A 22,397-nucleotide genomic window follows, 5' to 3' on the forward strand; every position below is an offset into this window, starting at 1 on the left:
TTTATTACTAATAAGAATTAAATCTCTGACACAAAAATGCAAAATAAATCTAATATTGTATTGCATTTACCAGAAAAAAGTTGTAATCACAGGGATTTGTAAATCATTGGAGAAAACAGTGAAACTAAGATATAAAGTTCTTACGCACGTTTGATACAGTGATTTGGGATCAATACAGTGATTAAGATGTCGTTTAATTTAAGACCGACTAAAGTAAAACATAAAAAGACATCCGACACTCGCTTAGGGGTCAAACACATGATAGTCATGCGTTGTTTAATTAGTTGTACCATAAAATATATTATTATAATTATATAAACTATTTTTGTAAATTAATCTATGATTGTATGTGACAACTGATCTCATAGTAATGTATTATACTTACGAGTAATTAAACTTATCGACGGCTACAGACATGTGTCGCGGATAAAATGGACACGAATACAGATTACGATCATCTATATGGAGACATTCAGATCATATTAATTAATATTTATTTGAAAACAGTGTCTAATGAGGACATACCTTCAGGAATGAGGTCGACGTCATGGAAGACAAAGCAGTGAAAGTCGTTTTCTTTGAGCGCTTCTCTAACGCCGGCATTCATGAGAACTCCTTTGTTGAACGTGTCGTTACCGAACTGTCAACACATCAAACAATTATTATTAATACATAAATTGTTTTTTATAAGCCATCACTTAAAATAATTGACCATTTTATATATCACTTTAATTTATTATTTGTGTCGAAAAACTAAATTAATAAAATCAAAATATTATATAAAGTCCATTACTTAATACAATATTATGCTATATTAAACATAGAAACTCTATAAAAATATTTAGTATAATCTATGCAATAAAGATTATATATATATATATATATATATATATAAATATACGGGTCATTTACAAATTGTTCAATACAAATAAATCTCATTGTAAGCTAACAAACAAAGTTTTTTTTATTATAATATATAAATCATGACACAAAATAGTTTCATTAAAACATACATTAAATTTAATATTAAGTTATGTTACGAACGCATTTAAATGGCAATCACAGCAATAATATGAAAATATAAAATAAAATTATATCAATATATAAAAAATATGACATAAAATTTTACAGGTCATCGGGAAAATAGATGTATAAATCTATATTAAACACAATTTTGGCAATAAATTTATATAATATTATAATATTCAATATTCTATCTCTAAATTTAAACATTTATGTAAACAGTTTTCACACGAATGAAGCTTTATTTAAAAATTTCAAAAGCCATCAAAATTTCAATTCCATTGACAACTATATATTGTATACTTTATATTGTAATAATATGGATCAATAGCATTGCGAGTGTGAATATAATTGATTGACATTATATGATAATCAATAATAATAATAAAATTTGATATAATCATCTATTAATACACTAAATGTTATCTACAGTAAATGTTTTATATATATTTATTATGTAGTTACAATTAAATATATGTTGCATTATATTTTTGATACATTTTTATAACTTTATATTAATCAAATTATTAATTTTGATAATTTTGATAATTATTATAATTAAATCGTTAACTACAGTATGTTCAGTCTGTATAATATACTATATAATAATTATTAATTTACTTAATATAGTTTTATTATAACAACTTAATCAAAATATGTAGTTATAGTTAGTTATATAAATATGTTTGTTTTATAAACCTAATAATATTTAAATAAATGTTAGATTCAAATAAGACATACCTGTTCTATCACATAAATCTTATAGGATAAAAGTTGTCTCTTAAGTATTGGATGCAAATGGTATAATAAAATCGAGAGATGATGTTTGCGATCACGAAATGGTATAATTATAGCGACGCGATGTCTGGCGTAACAATTGGTAGGTTCCCAGAAGCCACCGATGACTACATCCGGGTTATGAACAATCACTTGTGACATATTTTCATCGATTTTGACATTAGATTCAATACGAACTCTTCCTACTGTTAGATAAACAAAATATTTTATCAAATATTAATTTATACAATAATTTTATAATTATTATCAAAGTTATAGTTTTAATTATTCTACTTTTTTTTAGTTAAATTCAAGTATTGATAATATGTTATTAAAGTTATGACTAATCAATAAAAGCATGCATTACTTAAAAAATCTAAAAAAATAAATTATCTTTTCGTTTAACACATTTTTATCTACAGTGATATAAAATAAAATAAAAATTAAACAAAATAAGTCTAAAATTTATGTCAAAATTTTAAATCAAAATTTTTTTACTTGCATTATAAATTAAATTACTTTATTGTCTTTTTTGTCAGTTTTTTTTAAATTTGCTATAAAATACAATTTATATTTTAACCGAAAATATAATAATATATATGACTTTTGTAAATTATGTTGATAATTTAAAATTTGTTCAATAAATTCAATTTGGTCAAAATTTATTTGATTACATAACAAAATAAGAAATCAATAATATTGATGCTTTGAAAAATGTTTAATAGACAATAAAGTTTTAAACTTAATTATATATATATAATATAAATTATGAAATACTGTAATTTACTAATATTTTATTTAATATTTTGTAGATTTAAAATTAATTACATTATAAATTAAAAAGCAAATATTCTAAAAATAACACAAATAACAAATACAATTCAAAATAATTTTAATATTAATTTAAATGATTTTGACAGTTATATCAAAGTTCTGAATACTATTTATATAAATAATATTTACCAGTATTTAGTATTTATTAATTTATTAAATAAGTTAAGCATAAAATAGCATCTGTTATGACAAGTAATTGACATTAACTAAATCGTATGGATATTAGTGTCGTTATAGAAACATATATTATATTCTATTATTAACTATATATTAAACTAATTTAAATGATCTTCATTGAGATCTCATGAAATGTGTCACAAAATATAATAAACTATAGATTACAGGTATTGACAACACATACACATACACATACACATACACATACACATACACATACACATACACATACACATACACATACACATACACATACACATACACATACACATACACATACACATACACAACACATACACATACACATACACATACACATACACATACACATACACATACACATACACATACACATACACATACACATACACATACATAAAATTGTTGAAATATTAATAATTGTAAAAGAAATACTTGACTACTAAAAATATAAAATTATTTCCCATTTTAAGCCTCAAAGCAATACAATACAAATCTAAAGAATAATATCAATACTAAGTCTAATTTACTAAATAAATGTTATCATAATTATTTTGTAATAAAATAAAAGATTTTTTGCATACATTCAATATTTTACATATAATAATATTTAATTATTAGCTATAAAAACAATGTATTGTTACAAAATAACAAATATCGAGAGAACAAAATTAACATTGGGATCTCATAAATAGAAATTTCTTTTAGAAACTTTCTATAAATTTCTCTATCATTTTATAATTTCTTTTTTTACCAACACTAATCACATTGCTTAATGCTAAATAAAATTATTATTATTAAAATTTGTGCAATCATAAAATGGTTATTTTACGATATTTAATTAACAAATATCGTTAATAGAAAATATAATTTATAACTATCTTTATATTCACATAAATCTATTTATAATAAAAAGATTATATGCAGAAAATATATTTTAGATATTTGTTGTAATTGTGTTAAAATAAGAAAAGTAAACTTAATAAATACTATCATTTAGCAAATGAAAAAAAATTATTAATAAATATAACTATATCTAACTAACAAATAGATTGACAATCATATATTGAATTAGTATATAATTAATTATATATGTATAAGAAATTACACAAAAATAGTATCATCCAATTTATAATAACTAAAAATAATTATAAATTTAATCATAAGTAAATTATGTTCATACAATCATATTATAWATGCTAAAATTAAATTTAATAATTTATAATTCAAATATTTGCCATAAATTATGAGTTTTTTGTTTAATTAAATGGTTGCCTGTAATATAAGTCAAATACAATTTGTATGATTAGTTTCGACATTAGTTTACACAACACAACAAAAATATCCAATAATTATGATTAGCATTCAAGTGAAAAACACTTCAATGACTTCTCTAAATATCAAGATGTTTGTCACTATGTATTAAAAAAGTACTCATTTAATAACAGACTTTAATGATAAATAAACTAAATTGATTTTTTTTCTAAGTTTTTCTAAATATAATACATTATTATAATTAATATCAAAAAGAAATTGTTTTTTATACAAAAACTTTAAATAATAATATAATTTATTAGAATATTCTTATTCCATAATTAATTAATAAATTAGAATATAAGTATATAATTAATATAATTAATTTATATGTATCGTAAAATTTTTATGCATCCCTAAAATATTTTTATAAATAAATTAATAAACATCAAAATCTAATAAATATAAAATAAAATGTCATTTTAATAAATATAAAGGTTAGTAACATAAGATTTTTATTAAAACTAATGCAATAAATAAAATTAATGTTAAAACAAAATTTTTTATAATACTCTATAATACTATATTTCATTAAAACACTGAAATGCAAACTCAAGTCAGATCTTTTAAAATCGTAAATGTGTTGCAAAACTCAACTTTAGATGTGATATGAATTTATAATATTTTTTTATATATAACTTACGACAGAGAATAACAGTTATATAAGAAGTGAATGTCAAATATCGGTCCATATTATGACAATAAAATCTTATAATAAAGAAAAAGAGAAAAAATCGATAATTTTATAAAATATTATTTTGTCTCACTTTTTTCACTGAATTACTCTAGTTTTGTACATTTTATTGACTAAAATTTACTCAATAATAATGATGTCATAAAAAGCATATCCAATAATAAATGAAAATGTGGTCATATAAATAATCTTAATATAATTTATAATATATCCCTTATTTAATTTAAAATATAATATCTATTAACTAATAAAATGCAGTCAACAAAGGAATGTAAGAATATTACTAATACTGTAATACTATTAATAATATAATATCAATAGACAAATATGTTGTTGTGTTGTATTTCATATATACTGTAGTAATCATTGTTATATTGAACTGATGTTGGCTTTTCAAGTCTACGAATGTGTGAATCAATTTGAAAGCATAATGTATTGTATAGTCAATGACACTGTTTTTGGTGAGCTTACCATTAAAGTCACTAAATAATAAACTCAGCATTTTATCTAAAATGAATAGACATTAAAGCGAGACAATTGTTATGTCTTTTCTATACTCATATCTTAATACACTGTATATACTATATATACTCATAATATCACTGATGGAAAAACAAATATAAAAATAGATTTCTTAAAAGAGAAACAACAATCTTTACCATACATTTAGCAGGAAATGAGAGTTAAAGCAAAAGTGATTAACATTTAAGATGAGAAAAAAAGATAAAAAAAAGTAAGATATAATTCATTACGAAAAAAGTTCATATTTTGTATAATAATAGATATTTAATAAAATAAAGAAATCATTTTCTAAATAGTAATTGAGTTTTGACTTATGATATAACTTAATAATATTCAATAAATTTTCTTTTTCCTAAAATTTATTATATTTAATGAAAAATTCTTTTCAATTTTCTTTATATAGTTTTTTCCATATCTCACAGATAATATATATTTATACAGTTTATCAATAAGTGTATAAAATTGTATTAGACTGAAGTAAAACTATATTGAATTGTAATATAGAAAAATGTTTGAAGTGCTAAATAAAATTCTCATCTTTTATATTGTTACCTATTTTTTCACAATATATTGTTACTTTATATTACATATTCTGCTATTTTGAATGAATAAAATTATAATAGAGTGAAATGTATTTTAGATTTTAAATTAAACATTTTCATATGAAATTGATTTCATTTTATAAATAGTTAAATATACTTAAAACAAATGCATTCTAAAATTTTTCACTTCTGTTTAATTTCACTTTTTAATCAAATAGTAATTATTTTGTAGATATAAATTACATGACTATTTTGACATTGCAATTATGGATATTAAAATGCAATGTATTATATTTAATTATGATTGATTCTTAAATTAAATTCTAATATTTTATAATACTGTATAATGAAAATATAATATTAAATAAATTTAAAATATCACTTTTTTTAAAATTATTATTCAAATAAAAATATTGCGTGTTTTAATTGATAATCATATTCTCATATTTTAAGTCAATTTTTCACAAACATTGGCAAATATATAATTTTTAATGACTTAAATCAGAATTTTAATTCACGTTATAAAAATAGTTTTTAATAAAAACATATTTCAAACAATGCATTGATTTTATTGATAAAATATATGCATATAAAATATATTAGTACTTTATATTTTATTTTATTTAATTCAATTTATTTTTCAGTTTTTTGTTTTAAATAATTTACATTACCATTGCTTTTTATTTTATGTAAAATAATAGACTTCAATATAACATATTATTGTTTTTTTTAAATATAAGCAAACAAACAAACATTTGTTTATATCTGTATCAATTATCAAACAATTAAATGCATTTTACAACAAAAATACAATAAAGGTTTATTAATTAAAATATTATTTAAAATAATTTTTAAAAATATTATCTATTTATAATAATGACTAAAATATTTTCTTATAAAGTTTTAATTAAATCTTTTAATTTCCTAACATCTATTATAGTATATAAAATTCTTGATATTATTAAAATTAGTTTATAAATATTAAATATATTTTTGTTTACTAAGAACTTAATTAATAAAATTTAAATTATAAGAACTATAATTAATTTATTAAATAATGTTTTACAATTTTTGTTTATTTTGATTATTTAACCAATCACTATTAAAAAATAATTTAATTACACATTATAATAATTTTGTATTAAAAATTTCTTGAATATAATGATATCATATGATACCTTGAATTTCAAATCTACGAAACATTCGCATTTGAATTATATAAAAAATATAAAGAAAACTGAATATTATTAAAATTTTCAATACTATAATACTTGAAATAGTAAATACAATATTTAATTATATTAATTTAAATATATACACTAAACTCAATCCTAGTTTTATATATTTAATTTGTGCAAAAATAATATACAATGTATGTTATTTTTTATTGAATTAAAAATTATTTACTTTATATTTTAATAATTTATATTTTTATATTATCTTACAATATATTGTGGTCTATTTGATTAATAAAGTATATAAATGCATAAATTTCGTAATAAATGACAATCAATTTTACTAAGTTAATCATAATCATTGATTTAAAAAATTAATTATAAAAAAATATATTTTAATACAAATTATATTTAAATTTTTATTCATAAATTTTCATTCATTTTATTTAAACATAATAAACATTTAAATACACACAACTAGTTAGTGGGCAATGTTGAAAATTTTTAAAATGGGTTTTTAGTATACCGTTAATATCAAAGTTATTAAATAAATTAAAATATTTAAATTGACAAAATAAACATAGTTGATTAATTAATTTATGGATATTATTATTATTTACACAATTTGTATCATATTATATGAATATATAAAGTATACCCGAAATATTGTCATTTATTTTTAGTTTTATTATACATTTTATTTTAACATTTCTAATTGATTTTATTGTCTTAAATATAACTTAAAATAATACCTATTTTTATGTTAATTTCAATATATCAAATACAAACTTATTTTATGAATTTTCTTAGTATACAATTTATATTATCATAAATACATATACAGTACATATTTTTGGTATACATTGTTAATTAAACTAATATTTGATTTTATAAATATAACTTTGAATTTATGATTATTTTAGTTTAAAAATGATTTTATGATTTATTTAAAAGGGTTATAATCCTAACATAAAAGTATGTCAAAGTAGCCGCTTGTGCGGCCACTTACCCAAACATGTGTATAAAAATAGGACACTGACTGACCATTAGGACAGTCACTCTCTATATACACACACAATACTATACTTTGTTTTCATTGATTATTGTAATACTTTATAATATATATTATTTCAATAAAAGTTACAGTTTTTATAACTTCAAAATTACGACTGCAATTATTTAAAAGATTTTTGTTTAATAACTAATAATATATTATCAAGCAACATTATAAATACTATTACGATTAAACTAAAAATATGAAAGTATAATCAACATGAATAATACAAGTAGATGTTTGATGAGATTATATAACTTTATAAACATACAATAATCATAAATTATAATATATAATTTATATAATTAAAGCATATCACATAACAATCATTATTTATTATTAGTAGTAGTCGTAACTTATTATTAATAAGTTATTACTATTAACTGATCAATTTTTTAGTATATCCATAAACAATATATGTTTATAAAGATATGTGTTTATCATGTTTTATATCCATTTTTATTCATTATTTTAACTAAATTAAGGCAAAATATCGTTTTCTACAGTATAAAGTACTATACGTTAAAAAGTTTTATTATATCTATATTATAATCAATATATTGTATTTATATTACAATATATAAACTCTAATTTGCATTTTAATCAATGTATCAAAATGACAGCAATAATAATTGATAATAAAAACACTAAAATGTAATATCAAAGATATAGTACTRTATAACATATATTATTATAAAAATCCTTACAATTACTTCAAATAAATGTCATATTTTGTAAATATATAGAGTATAATATGTCATATGAATGAATTTAAAATAAAATTTATAATTTAAAAATAAATAAACAATTAACTCATATTATAAATGACATAAAACATATAATCAATGAATAAAACAATCAATAGTCTTCTCAAATAATAATATAAAATGATATGCATTATAATATATCACAATACAAAACAAATATATAAACTAAAAATTTATACCAAAAATAAATAAAAAGCTATAATTTAATAGAAAATAATTGAATAAACATAATGAACATAACATCTATAGTATACTATTGATATAATTGAGTTTATCTTAAACGCGACATTACTGTACTTGAAATAGCATTTTGTATTTCAAAAAAACACTATATTTACACAATAAAAATATTGGCTAACAATACAAACAATAGAAATATAGTCATAGCTAATGAAATGGTCAATAAAATTGGTTTGTTTGGTGACATCATTTCAAATTGATTTTTTAAAAGATAAACTTATAATCTAAGAAAAATAAAAATGTCAAAATTGTATCAAAATATATGGTTAAAATATTAATAATGTATCATGCTAAATTTAACAAATTAAAAACAACGATTAAAATATATTAAGAAACAATAAATTTTCACACATATAAAGTGTTTATGTAATCAAATAATATTTTTTATATACTGTATAAAAATTGACTGATGCATGACTTAACACTAATATTTTATGCAATTAGCTTATATTATATCGTAAAATAGATTATATTAAAAAACTTTATTGTGTCCGACAGTGATGTGATTTTTTTAGTGTTGGGATAGTTATATGTTAACTGTATTTGACAGCAAATCAATAGTGATTGACAGTCAACGACAATCATGAGTCATGTTTTAGCTTTTGTTGTCTTATCTTTTCAATGGTTTTTACTTTTTTTATATATATTTCTCAATTGCCTTTTATTTGAACGACATGTTAAACAAAACAAAATATTTTTGTTTGTTAAAACATCACATATACTTTTACTTCCATAAGCTTAACATTTTAATATACATTACTAATAATAGTAACAAAAAACAAAGATTTAAATTTTGTACAAATAATTTAGTAGATAATCAATAATTTATTTTTTTATAAAAATCATACAAAAATTTGGTAATTTAAATTGTAATCATTAATATTTTAAATTTATAGCTAGAAGATATATTAAGATAAACGTGATTTACATGAAAATACAAATAAATAAATCAATACCAAATATGGTAGAAAAATAATTTTTTTTAAACTAAATCACATTTAGAGTGAAAATAGAAAATATAATAAATCGATGTTTTCTTTACAGAAATATATTTTAGTAATAGATTTTTAGTATAAATAAATATCAGTATTTGACATCTTTTCAAATCACTATTACATTTGCTGTCATTAGTCTTATGTATCGTAAAAATTGGGCAAATCATGAATAGTAATACTATTATTGACAAATGGTTTTCTATGGAAAATATATTTATTTATTTAAATTTTAAGTTCAAATATTTGATAAATTTGGTATTTAATCAAAATCACTGCTTAATAGCTTAATATTTATGTAAATACTATTGATATTTTGCTTAAAATAATAACCTACTGCTAAAAATACTGCAATAAAAGCGTTAACATAAGCAATGATTATGACACAGAAATTAAGCTAAAAGCAATTTAATTTATCATTGATTATAAAGTAAATCAATTATTATATGTGTTTATATTTGATGGAGTATTCAATAAAAATATCATTTGTTGGTAGCATTTGTCAGCAGATAAGTCATGATATTTGATATTATAATTCAACAAATATTGTGAATTATTGTAAACTCGCAATATTGTCAAAAAAGTTTACAAAACCAATATACTGTATATATATATATATATTATAACAATAGTCTAATTTTAATATTATTGCAATGATTACGTATCGATAACAATAGCAAACATTTGTGTACATAAATAATAGACATACCGTATATACAGTAATAATATATAAGTAGAACTATTGTTTGCCAATAGAGAGAGTCTATTGTAAGACAACAGTATTTGTAAAATAGACTAACAAATGGGTAAAAATATCGATTCACTATCTATTCAAACATTGTTTATATATACAGAATTGAGCCAAACCTCAGATTTGTTTTGTCAGTAAAACGAGAGACTTGAGATGCGTTATACAGTACTACTAAATATAACATATAATGTATAGTATATACAGTACCATACGATCTATAAAAACAAACAAATATAGTGAGAGATCAAGTATTGGTCAAAAAAGACAAGAATTATGAGTAAAATAATGAACACTAAAATTGATTACAAATACAACACAAACTTTGACCGCTTCTGCCGATAATGAATTGATTTCTTGCAAATCATTTCCTCAGTTATGGCCTCTTATATAACCTCATCGTTAATATATACTAATATTTATATGTGATATCAATTTTCTGGTCAAACACAGTCTCCTTTTGTATTTATTTATAAGTCTTTATCTATTTTCTTATGTCTAATATATTAATATAAATATATCATAAAAATCTCAATTTAATTCTTCAACCAATGGATTATTGGATAGAAAAGACTATTATATACAAAATGATTGATTGATAATAACGGATATATTTATACGGAATAAAATATAAATATAATGATATATGGATTTTAGGCGCCAGTATTTCGCTGTACCAGTAGTTTTCATAACTTTCAGACTATAAGCAATATGAGTACCGTATGATTAGTATAAATTTAAATCACATTTTATATTCAATCAATGATTTATTAACTGAATATTTTGCTAAATCTGTTAAAAGTAGTAAAACAAAAGCCCTGCAAAAGACACTATGAAAATAAAAATAATGAGATAACTGTTTATATATTAATATAAGACAAACTATTTTGTTTATGTGATAAACAACTCGTCAATAGTTTTTTCTCTATAAATATGTTTTCACTATATTTTCATTGAAAATAATTATTCAAAAATAAATTCCAACACAAATTCCATGTAATTTTCAACATTATTCTCTCAAATAATAACTTAATCATATTTTATAATATTACAGTTTATATACTTAAATCATATATAGTTATATAATAATTATTAAAATATGTCAAAATTGAAATAATTAATCAAAAATTTTACATATTTTACAAACAAAATTATGAATATTGTAAGTATTTTATAATTTAATATATAATACAGTAAAATGCAAAAATATGAAAATAATTTTGAAATGTTAAATATATTTTTAGAAAATTGTATGTCATGTTTTAAAACTATTAGACATACCAGTATAAACAATTTAGTGGAAAAAATATCTTAAAATAATTAGTTTTGTTTAATGTTTATAATAGTAGTGTAAAAATCAAGTTTGTGTTTTGTAAAATCAATCAAATTGCTGCACATTTACTAAAAATACAACTAAGAGAGTTAACGTATGCAAAATTTTCACTCAATCTTATTATATAATTTACTAATATTCAGTATTTAATAGTACTAACTATACTATTATATAGTATTATAACTTACAGTATGTTATTTAATGTATATTACTTTATATAAATTTATATATGAATGAACTGTATATATATATAAATGTGAATATATAGATAAGCAGCAGTCGAGTGCATCCCTGTGTAGACATTGATTGCAAGTAATCATTGAATAGGAATTAATTTGCATTTTTACTCTCTATTGAATATTAAAGTAAATGAAACGAGTGTACCATCACTGGTATTAGTGGCTTAAAATTTTTTTAAAAATAACTACTATATCAACACACTATTCATTAAATATTTAGTTAATATACTATAAATTAATTATCTTATACTATATCTATTAATAAATTATCTAGATTAAGTTACTCAAAATAATTAATATCATCATAATTAACATTATATTTTTAAATAATACTAATAATTAAATATGATTTTTTAAACTATAAAATAAAAAACTAAATTATTTTGTCGTCAAATATTTCTGGTTTATTATTGGAAAAATAATTGGTTTTTATGAAAATAGATTAACAGAATGTTTAATAAAAATAAAATAATGATATTTTGCTAATAATAATAATAATAATAATAATAATAATAATAATAACCAATAAATTGATGTCAGAAACACATACCTAAGTTTGGAGGCACTGCAGAGCACAAGGATTTTGATTGAAACGGATGTGTTGTCGTCACTAATGGTGAAGAAATCAATACATTTTCATTGCTATGTTTGCCATCAATAACTAATTGGCCGCCAAAGCTATTGACGACAATATGAGACTCATTAGCCAATCGTTGGTTATGTTGTCTCTCATCGCCAGTAGTGATGGTGTGGACACCGTTGTTGTGGTTAACACTAAATAAGAGTTGATTTGTGAGCAATTGGTTCATATCTAACACATTACTGATTGATTGGTTGTTAGTCTGTTTGACCACAAGTGGTGTATTGTAGTTGTGGTCATCACTAAAGTGGTGAATGATTTGTCTGATCCTTCCTAAGTTGACAAAGTTCTGGAGCACTTGAGAGTTGGTCTCAATGGACGGTAAGTTCTTGTCCAGCAGTGCCTCAATGCGCAACACCTCTGTCTTCTTAACACTCAACACACCGTTGAGTGTCGTTTGGTGACCACTAGTGGCCACAATGGAAGGGGTGACCGCAGTCGGTGTCGATTGTCTCTGAATGACTCCTGCCAAGTGTTGTGGCACCGACTGATTGTTGGCCATAACGGCCGCTAATAACATAGCTTTGGCCGCAACTGTCGACTGTTGGCCTCCAACAGTGTTGCCGACGGTGTTTTGGTTTCGTTGAAGGCGTCGATGTGTATGAATGACTGCGATTTGCATTAGTGTCACAAAAATCAGTGAAACCACAAACAGAAGTAATAGTATTGAAGGCAACAGACGAAGAAAGCGTTTGATTGTTCGCCGAAGCAATGGTCGCACCGGCGGTACTGGCATTCGGACTAACCGTCCCTTCGATGGCTTCATTTGGCGCGGATTTCAATAACGACATCGCAAGACATCAATCACTGGACAAACATATGATAATATCATAATCAGTGGTCACTATAATTAACAACTAAATAGTCAATCAATGTGTCAATCAATTGGTCCACACTTTACACACTAATAGTAACCAAACATAACATCACTTTATGTAACGGTTTCTGTGTTTATCTCCTAAAGGGTTATGAAATCATTCATAGAATAAACACTTAAACAATATGTCATATGAATTGTGTGACCAATTGATTGACAGATAATAATATTAATACATTGTATGTAAAGTCAAGTAGTTTACAGTTTTATATTTCATTGGAAAATAAAAGTTTAAACGTTTAAAGAGATACTCAAATCATTGTATATTATTTATATTAAAAATATTATTTAGTTTTGTATTAAATTTAGTTTTTTAACTTTTATAAACATCTCTCGTGTCATGTCTTTAGTATATAATGACACTAAAAAATCTGTTATATGATATTAAAATACTTTTTAGACAAAATTTCATATACTGTACTAAGTTTAATACAGTATAAATTTAATATAAATTATCATTTTTTGTAATATTAATACAGCACTAATAAAACTTATAATAATTTAATTTTTATTTACTACAGTAATTTGAATTTTGATCTAAGTTTACTTATTCTTAGTATACATATATATAGTTTTGTAAATTGTTAACTAAATAAATAACTTAAATTTATATAAAAATATCAAAACTTTGAAACAATTTATTGATATATTTAACTATAAAGTGTATATTTTATATTGTGATTTAGCTTAGTTTATACAGCAAACAATCTTTAGTTACATTATATAGACTCATATGAAATTCAATTTTGTTTTTGTTTCAATTGATAAATAGTTTCTTTCAATATATAGTATATTGTATTCTTCGTATACATAATCAAGTATTTGAATTAATATTATCTTTACTTTAGTTATATATATGAATTGATATATAGATTCAAACATTTACTGTGAAAATATCAATATTATAGTTTCATTTTCTCACCTAAAAACTGATTATATCTTAAAAGTAAAGACTTATTTTTAAAGCAAAAATCTTTTCAATCTCTCTCTCTCTCTCTCTCTCTCTCTCTCTCTCTCTCTCTCTCTTTCTCAATCACTCACTCACTCACTCACTCATTCATTTATTTCAGTATTAGATTATATTAAGTGTGAATTTAATAAAAAATAAAAATAAAATTTATGATCAAACAGTTTCGATATCTTAAACTCAAACATTTCTATTTTTGTTCATTTATATAAATATAAATATTATAAATCATATACAAGTAATTAATAGTTAAAACATACCTAAAATATGAAATAAGCCTATTAAATAAAATATATTGCCGTATAATACTGTAATACTGATCAATAAAAAGAAATTGAACACAAAATAAACTTTAAACTAAAATAAAATTTATTTAAAAAATTGTATAATCAAATATTTATTGTTCATTTAAGTAAACCTTTTTTTAATTAAAAAGTTTTTTATAATAACAAAATTTAATAATTTAATAACTATACCGGTATATTATGTACAGCTTATTGCTATAAATAATAAAATGTAATGCAATGTTAAATACGATATACAGTATTAAATGTTTTTCGATATAATGTAAATGATTAATAAAATCTCTAATATACTACAAATATCTAACTGTAATTTATATACACAATATTCTTATACATATGACATAGCATTTACAGTACAATATTACCTGAAAATCAATTTGCTGTTTACTATCAAACGATACCATACCTCCAAAAAAATGTTTCACTGGTTTAGGTATAAATTTTTAATAAATTTTTATATTATTTATACTAGTTTTATGTTTGTCTATATAACTACCCAACCAATATTGTACATTCAAATAGCAAACAAAATAAAAACAAATACAACAAACAAGTAAAATGCAATTATTGTTAGCATTTTAGTTGATATCGGAAATGAATTGAAGCCATAAATCGTTTTTCTCTATATTTTTCTTAATTTTCTTGTAGTCTGACATTACTTTTCATTTTATTTCTAATGCTATAAAAACTACAACAACTAAAAGTTAAAGATGAAAGTCATGACAAAAGTTATTTTTATTTGTGTCTTTGATTTTTTATTTATGCAATGGTTTGTTGTTTGGACCCATTTTGTAGGCAATAACTGATGTCCGCATCCAAATTGATTCATTTAATTGTGATTGAGTTTTAATGATAAAATTGTTTGAATAGATTTCAAATACGTTTAATAATAACAATAAAGGAAATAACTTATTAAACTTTATTACAATTACTAATAGCTAAGTATTGAATACATAATACACTGTAAACATTCTATCATACGGTATATATCAGTAATAAAAATAAATACATTTTCAAAATAAATTTTATTTTTAGTTTATATAAATACAATAATATAAATTTTATTGAGCCTTAAAATTTTAAAATTACTTTATATATCTTTTTATTTATAAATTTATAATGACTATTAAAATTTTAAAATATTTTTTACATACTTTATTCGATAATTATTGTTTGCTAAAAATAATTAGTTTTTAATAATAATGTATATTAGTTAATTGTAATATCTTTATAAAATAATATTCAAATAAAATTGTTTATTATATCAAAATGTAAGCTTTTACTAGTATATATTTGTTTAAAAATTTATATTTATTTAGTTTAAATAAATTATTAATATAACTTTTACTTTATTATTTAATATTTTTGAAATAATATCAAATATTTATTTTATATAACTTAAAATCATATTAAATGTAAAAATGTAGTATAAAATTGAGTACTAAAAACTTTAAATAAAAAATTATATTTATTTACATTTTGTCAAATTTATATTTTTAAAAATATTAAGTAATTTGAAGTAAAAATGTTTTTTAAAAGAAAAATACAAATTTATGTTAAATCTTATTTACTATAAAATAAATATATAAACCAGTTGAGAATGCTAGAAAGCATTTCTATACGAACTCTTAATTCCGAATTAAAAAATTAAGTTAAAATCAAATGACTCAGTACGACAAAATAAACTCAACTTTAGTCATATATGGTGTCAAATAACTCAAAAAAATTATTATATTTACTTTTAATTTAACTTGAATTTAAAAAGTATTAATTCAATCATTTTTTTCTATCTTCTTTAAGATATAAAAATTAGTATCTAATTCTATATAACTTCTTTTCGATGCTTTATTCAAATCTAAGAATTAATCATTAAATTTAAAATTTTTGTGTTTTGGTCGCCGTTTTATATATTGTCCCTAAAGATGTAAAAAAATTTAACTAATCCACTATATCTTAATTTTGATGTTTTATTCAAATTTATACTCTAAAAATTATTTTCAATTTTTTTTTGTACTTTGACCGCCATTTTCTCTATGTTCCCGAAAAGATATCTAAATTTTAATGCTGATCTCCTATACCTTATTTTTGTTGCTTAATGCAAATCTGAATTCAATAAAATGCGGACTGAAGGACATATAGAATTCAGATATGTACTCATTTCAGAAGTTCGTGATTATGAAATATTAATAATTTTACATAAATAGATTAAATATACGTTTTTTAATTTATAAATATATTATATTTTATTAACTAAATATTATAAACAGAGTTTTTTGAGTCTAGAGTTGAGTATTGTGTGATATATAATGAAAAAATCTTGGGGTATATGAGTGAGGATTAAGATTTATATTTCAATTTTAAACACCATTTTTCAAAATTTTAAAAATAATTTAATAACATTATTTATTAAAGTTTATTTGATGTTATATAAAGTAATTAAATTATAAAATTTATATCAATTTTAAATATTTTAAATTACTCAACGTGTAATTTGAAATATTTGATAAAATACATTTTTATTAGAATTTTATATAATATAATATATTATATAATTATAAAATGTATTATTATTTTTTAAAACATTTTATATAATTAAAATTAATAAATGTAGTATATTTCTTATTTTATATTATGCAAAAATATAGTTTTAATAAGTTATTTATTATTATTTATTTATTACTTTATATTTAATAGAATTTTAAATTAAATAAATTTTTTATTATTTATTAAATTTTAAAATTAAGAAATATATTAAATAAAAGTATTTGTTTTAATTTATTTAATTTTTAAACTAAAATATAATTTTAATAGAAATTTGTATTTTATTTAAAAAATCATTTAAGTAAAAAATAGATTTGTTATATTATTATTAATAGTTCTAATTTATAATATAAAATTGTGTGTTAATGAATTAATAAATAGAAATATTTAATAATATATTTTTTGATAAACTTTTATATTTAAATTTTTGTTATATAGGAAATAAATGAATCAATATTTAGACCAAATTGTATTTTATTTAATATTTCTATTTCGATATTAATTTCCTTTCTATTTTTGCTTTCATTTTTCTTAATTAAGATAAATGAAGTGTTATTTGTATTTTGAATTCCCTGTTGTCTCTAATCAATGATTGTTAGTATATATATAAATCGTTAAAATATAAACAAATTATTAGTTTTTGTAATTACATACAAACATATAATATTTCTAATAAATATCGATTTATTATGTTTTGGTATATAACTTTAATATCACGAGTAATTGCAAGTTTATTTGAAATTTAAAATCTGATATAATTAAACTTGTTTTTCAAATATTTGCTAATATAGTAAATTATAACAATTATTTGATGCATATTTTAAACTATAGTTTGATATATATTTGTACTCACAATACAAAAATAATCTAACAAAATGTCAATTATAAATTACAAAAATTATAAATTTTTAACACAATATACAAAATAATAAATGTTTATAACTTTTACATATTGAATATTTTTATTACTAGCACAATAAAATCAATATTTATTAAATTACATTTAAGTAAAGTTTCTAAATGTAAATTTATAATTTAGAAATTTTTTGCTAAAATAGTTAATATAAATTATGCCTATTTATTAGTTAAGTTAAATAAACAGTAAAAACTAATTTATTATCACATGACTTATGTTATGGCTAGCTATACAATCAAAATGTATATTACATCTAAGTTTAGTGAACAGTGCATAATATTATTTGTATAATATATACATTATATAAGAAATGTTGTCAACAGAATATTCTGTATATTTTAATTAAATCAATAACTTCTCGTTAAACGTCAGGTTTACCAGTGAACTGTATGTCCCAAACACATCATTTAAGTAATTAAACATTAATAACATTAAAATGAAGCACAAATTAGATCCTTTAGAAAATGATGTGTTTTTGTATATTAAGTTATATATAGATAAATATAAATATAAATAATGGTAAGTTATACTCTACTAATTCTATCACTAATTTATTTTTATATAAAAACGGTTTATCTAAAGAATTTTTAGGACACTATAATAGATAATAATGTAAACGATAAATATTTGACCCGAAAAACTAATAATAAAAGTTAACAAAAATATAGCAGAGATCATGATTCAATACAATAGTTTTGTTAATAGGAAATTTCTAATAAAAATACAAAAAACTTTACTAACTAAATCTTTTTACTTAATATAATATTCAAAATTATATAATAGCAAAAATGTTTATAAAATTTATAGTAGACAAAAACTATTACTGTTCATTGTAATAAATAAATTAAATAAATAATTTCATAAATGTGACTTTATTTATTTTTGTTAATTATTATTATATATTTTATAACCTACTAAAAGTTTATTTTATTTCTTAATTTGATTTTGATTATTTAAAAATAAAATCTTTTAATAACCTAAAATTAAATAGTTTTGATTTAAAATAATAATTTACTTTGTACTTATTTAAAAAGTAGAATTATTTTGAAAATTTATATAGAAAATTTATTATTTACACAACACTATTATCACCAAATGTTGAGCTTATTATTTTATTACTCATTTGAGATTATATTTATAGTAAAAGTTTTAAATTTATCGTTGGATGGATAATATAATATTTTACAACAAAATAACATTTTATATAAAAAGCCAGTGAAGACAACAAGCAATAGGATAGTTATTATTACAATTGAAACCAATTTATTGCTTATTTAAGTTCGTAATAATAAGTGATTACAATTTATTTTTAAATATCACTTATAAAAAATATATATTTTTTAAAAATTAATTTAGAAATGTTTCTAAAATTCCATTTTATAAAAACAGAAAGCAATATATTTTAACGTAAATTCTTTTGTAATTTTTTTTGAAAACTCATAATATTATACAATAACTATTATAGAGTGAAAAAATTATGAATAATGTTTATAAATGACAACAAAGTCTTTGGGATAACATTAATGGTTCAGTAATTTTGCTAAAATACAAAATATACAAAAATTATTTTTTTTAAATGTACATAAAGTGAATTTTTTATCTAAGTATCAAGATCAAACTATTAATATCTCTAAAAACTACTTGACTTATTTTAGTGCTGTTTAATTTAATTTATAGATAGACTCTATAGACTATAAAAGTTAGACAATTAGAATAAACAGATGAAATGTGCTATTTTTAATATAGAATTAATTAAAAATAATTGCATGCTGATATACAGGGTAGTTTTTATTATATTAAATATTAAATTTTTAACTTTTTAATAAACTATGTCATATTACTCGTAAACTATTTAATATATATATATATAAAAAAAGCTTTAAGGCGTTTCAAATTATTTATAATTAAGTATAGTTTAGATTCAACAGAATTCGAATATCCTATTATTCTTCAAATTTCTAGTAATAATAATAATAATAATAATAATAATAATAATAATATGACACAAAATATATAAATTAATAATTATTACTATTTTTATTTCATAAAACAATAATAATAGTATAAAATAAATTTATCAATATATATATATACTGGATATATTATACAGTATATAAAGTATTATGGAATTATTATTATTTAATATGTTTTAAATTACCGGTAAATAGATTTTACTTGCAATTAACTTTAATATTAAAAATTATTTTTATAAATATTAAATAATATTTTATTTTTTAAAAACAGACATTATACAATCTTTAATTTTTTAATCTCGAATAATCTATGATTTTAACATTTTTTTGTTATATGCTATATATTATAGAAGTTTAATTAAAAAGTCTATAACTAAAAATTATTTTTTAATTAATAATATTTTTCAGGCAATTTATAAAAATGAATAAACTTAAATCTTATACTTTCTATATATATATATATATATAAAGTACTGTATAATAGATAATAAAAAAATATAATTTTTGATAAATAATTAGATAATAATTGTAATTACGGTTTACATTTAGTCGTTTTAGAAACCAGTTTAAATAATAACATTTGTTATAAAAATATTCTGTATTAGAAATCAATTCAATTGGAAAATATATAATAAAAGAGAATTTTTGTGACAATCATATAAACGCCTAAATAGTGAAACAAATGTGATATGTGTTGAAACATTAACTCACTGTTACCGATAGGCACTTGTATTAAATATGTAATCATTTATCACTATATCTTTTGTTAGACAGTATTAGGCCTATAAGGCAATCAATAATCGGCAAACATTTATATGGATTAAAAAAATATTTTTAGTTTTTTATGTCAATTCTTCACTACTTCTCATCCAATTCTTCCCTTTACTTATGACTTATTTTCTTAAGTCATATTTAATGCCTTATTATGATTTTAGTTGAAATTGTTAGAAATTTGAGTTGAGGTTAACTAATTGTAAACCAATAGCCAATAATTTAATACAAAATTTGTTTGATTATTGTATAAAATACTAATTATATTTTTTATGTATAATACTTCTTGAATTTTTACTATTACTCAAAAAATAAATAATATTGTAATACAATTTGAGAAGTGTTATTAAGTCACATGAAATACATTAGAAATAAATATATTTAATAATTGTTATTTTTAAATATTTGAAATTTTATATAAAACACGTTTTTATATAAATATCATTAAACGATTCACTAATATCTTAAAATGTTTATTTCTTTATATAAAATATTTTAAACCATAAATCAAAAATATATTAATGTTTAATCAGAACATTATTTCTAAATACTAATGCATTTTTATTTAAATTTATTGATACCAGACATACAATAAATATAAAAAATTATTTGAATCCATCCCATGAACACTATTTAGTATTAAATTATAATAAAGTATTGACTCTTTATTCAGTATAAACTATCAATTTTTCAAAAAACGTCGGATCTTATTATAAATAAAAAAGTTTGATATAAAAATAGATTTTAAATTTTTATTATTTTTTTAAAAAATATTTCTTATAGAAAATATATAAATAATTGGTTTCTAAATATAATAATTAGCAAAAAGGAATTACTAATTTTATTAAAATAATTAAACAAATTATACTTTGTTTTAAATATATAGTGTATATATTTTATATTGATTTTATTAAATTTCATAAATTATTGTAATGGATATATATAAATTATTTAAAAAATATTAAATTGTATCTATTATAGTTAAGTGTTATATTCT

General features: G+C 19.8%; 1 protein-coding gene across 4 annotated transcripts in view; it reads right to left on the bottom strand.

Moving 5' to 3' along the window:
* The window catches only part of LOC128961827 (beta-1,4-galactosyltransferase 1-like), a 31,673-nt gene that overhangs the window by 7,131 nt on the left and 2,145 nt on the right, over window positions 1–22,397 (bottom strand). For 3 of the 4 annotated variants that reach the window (XM_054308115.1, XM_054308112.1, XM_054308116.1), the window contains exons 1-4: window positions 12,961–14,031; window positions 1,765–2,006; window positions 526–640; window positions 386–458 (exon numbers count right to left, since the gene is read on the bottom strand). In XM_054308115.1, the coding sequence (XP_054164090.1) occupies window positions 386–458; window positions 526–640; window positions 1,765–2,006; window positions 12,961–13,816 (1,286 nt within the window). In that variant the 5' untranslated portion in view covers window positions 13,817–14,031. Of the gene's footprint in view, window positions 1–385; window positions 459–525; window positions 641–1,764; window positions 2,007–12,960; window positions 14,032–22,397 lie in introns of those variants that run through there. The other variant, XM_054308114.1, reaches the window with a different exon arrangement.

The sequence above is a fragment of the Oppia nitens genome, unplaced genomic scaffold, assembly GCF_028296485.1.
Source record: "Oppia nitens isolate AA-2021 unplaced genomic scaffold, nextdenovo-longstitch-racon4-pilon3 scaffold5_pilon_pilon_pilon, whole genome shotgun sequence".
Taxonomy (NCBI): Eukaryota; Metazoa; Arthropoda; class Arachnida; order Sarcoptiformes; family Oppiidae; genus Oppia; species Oppia nitens.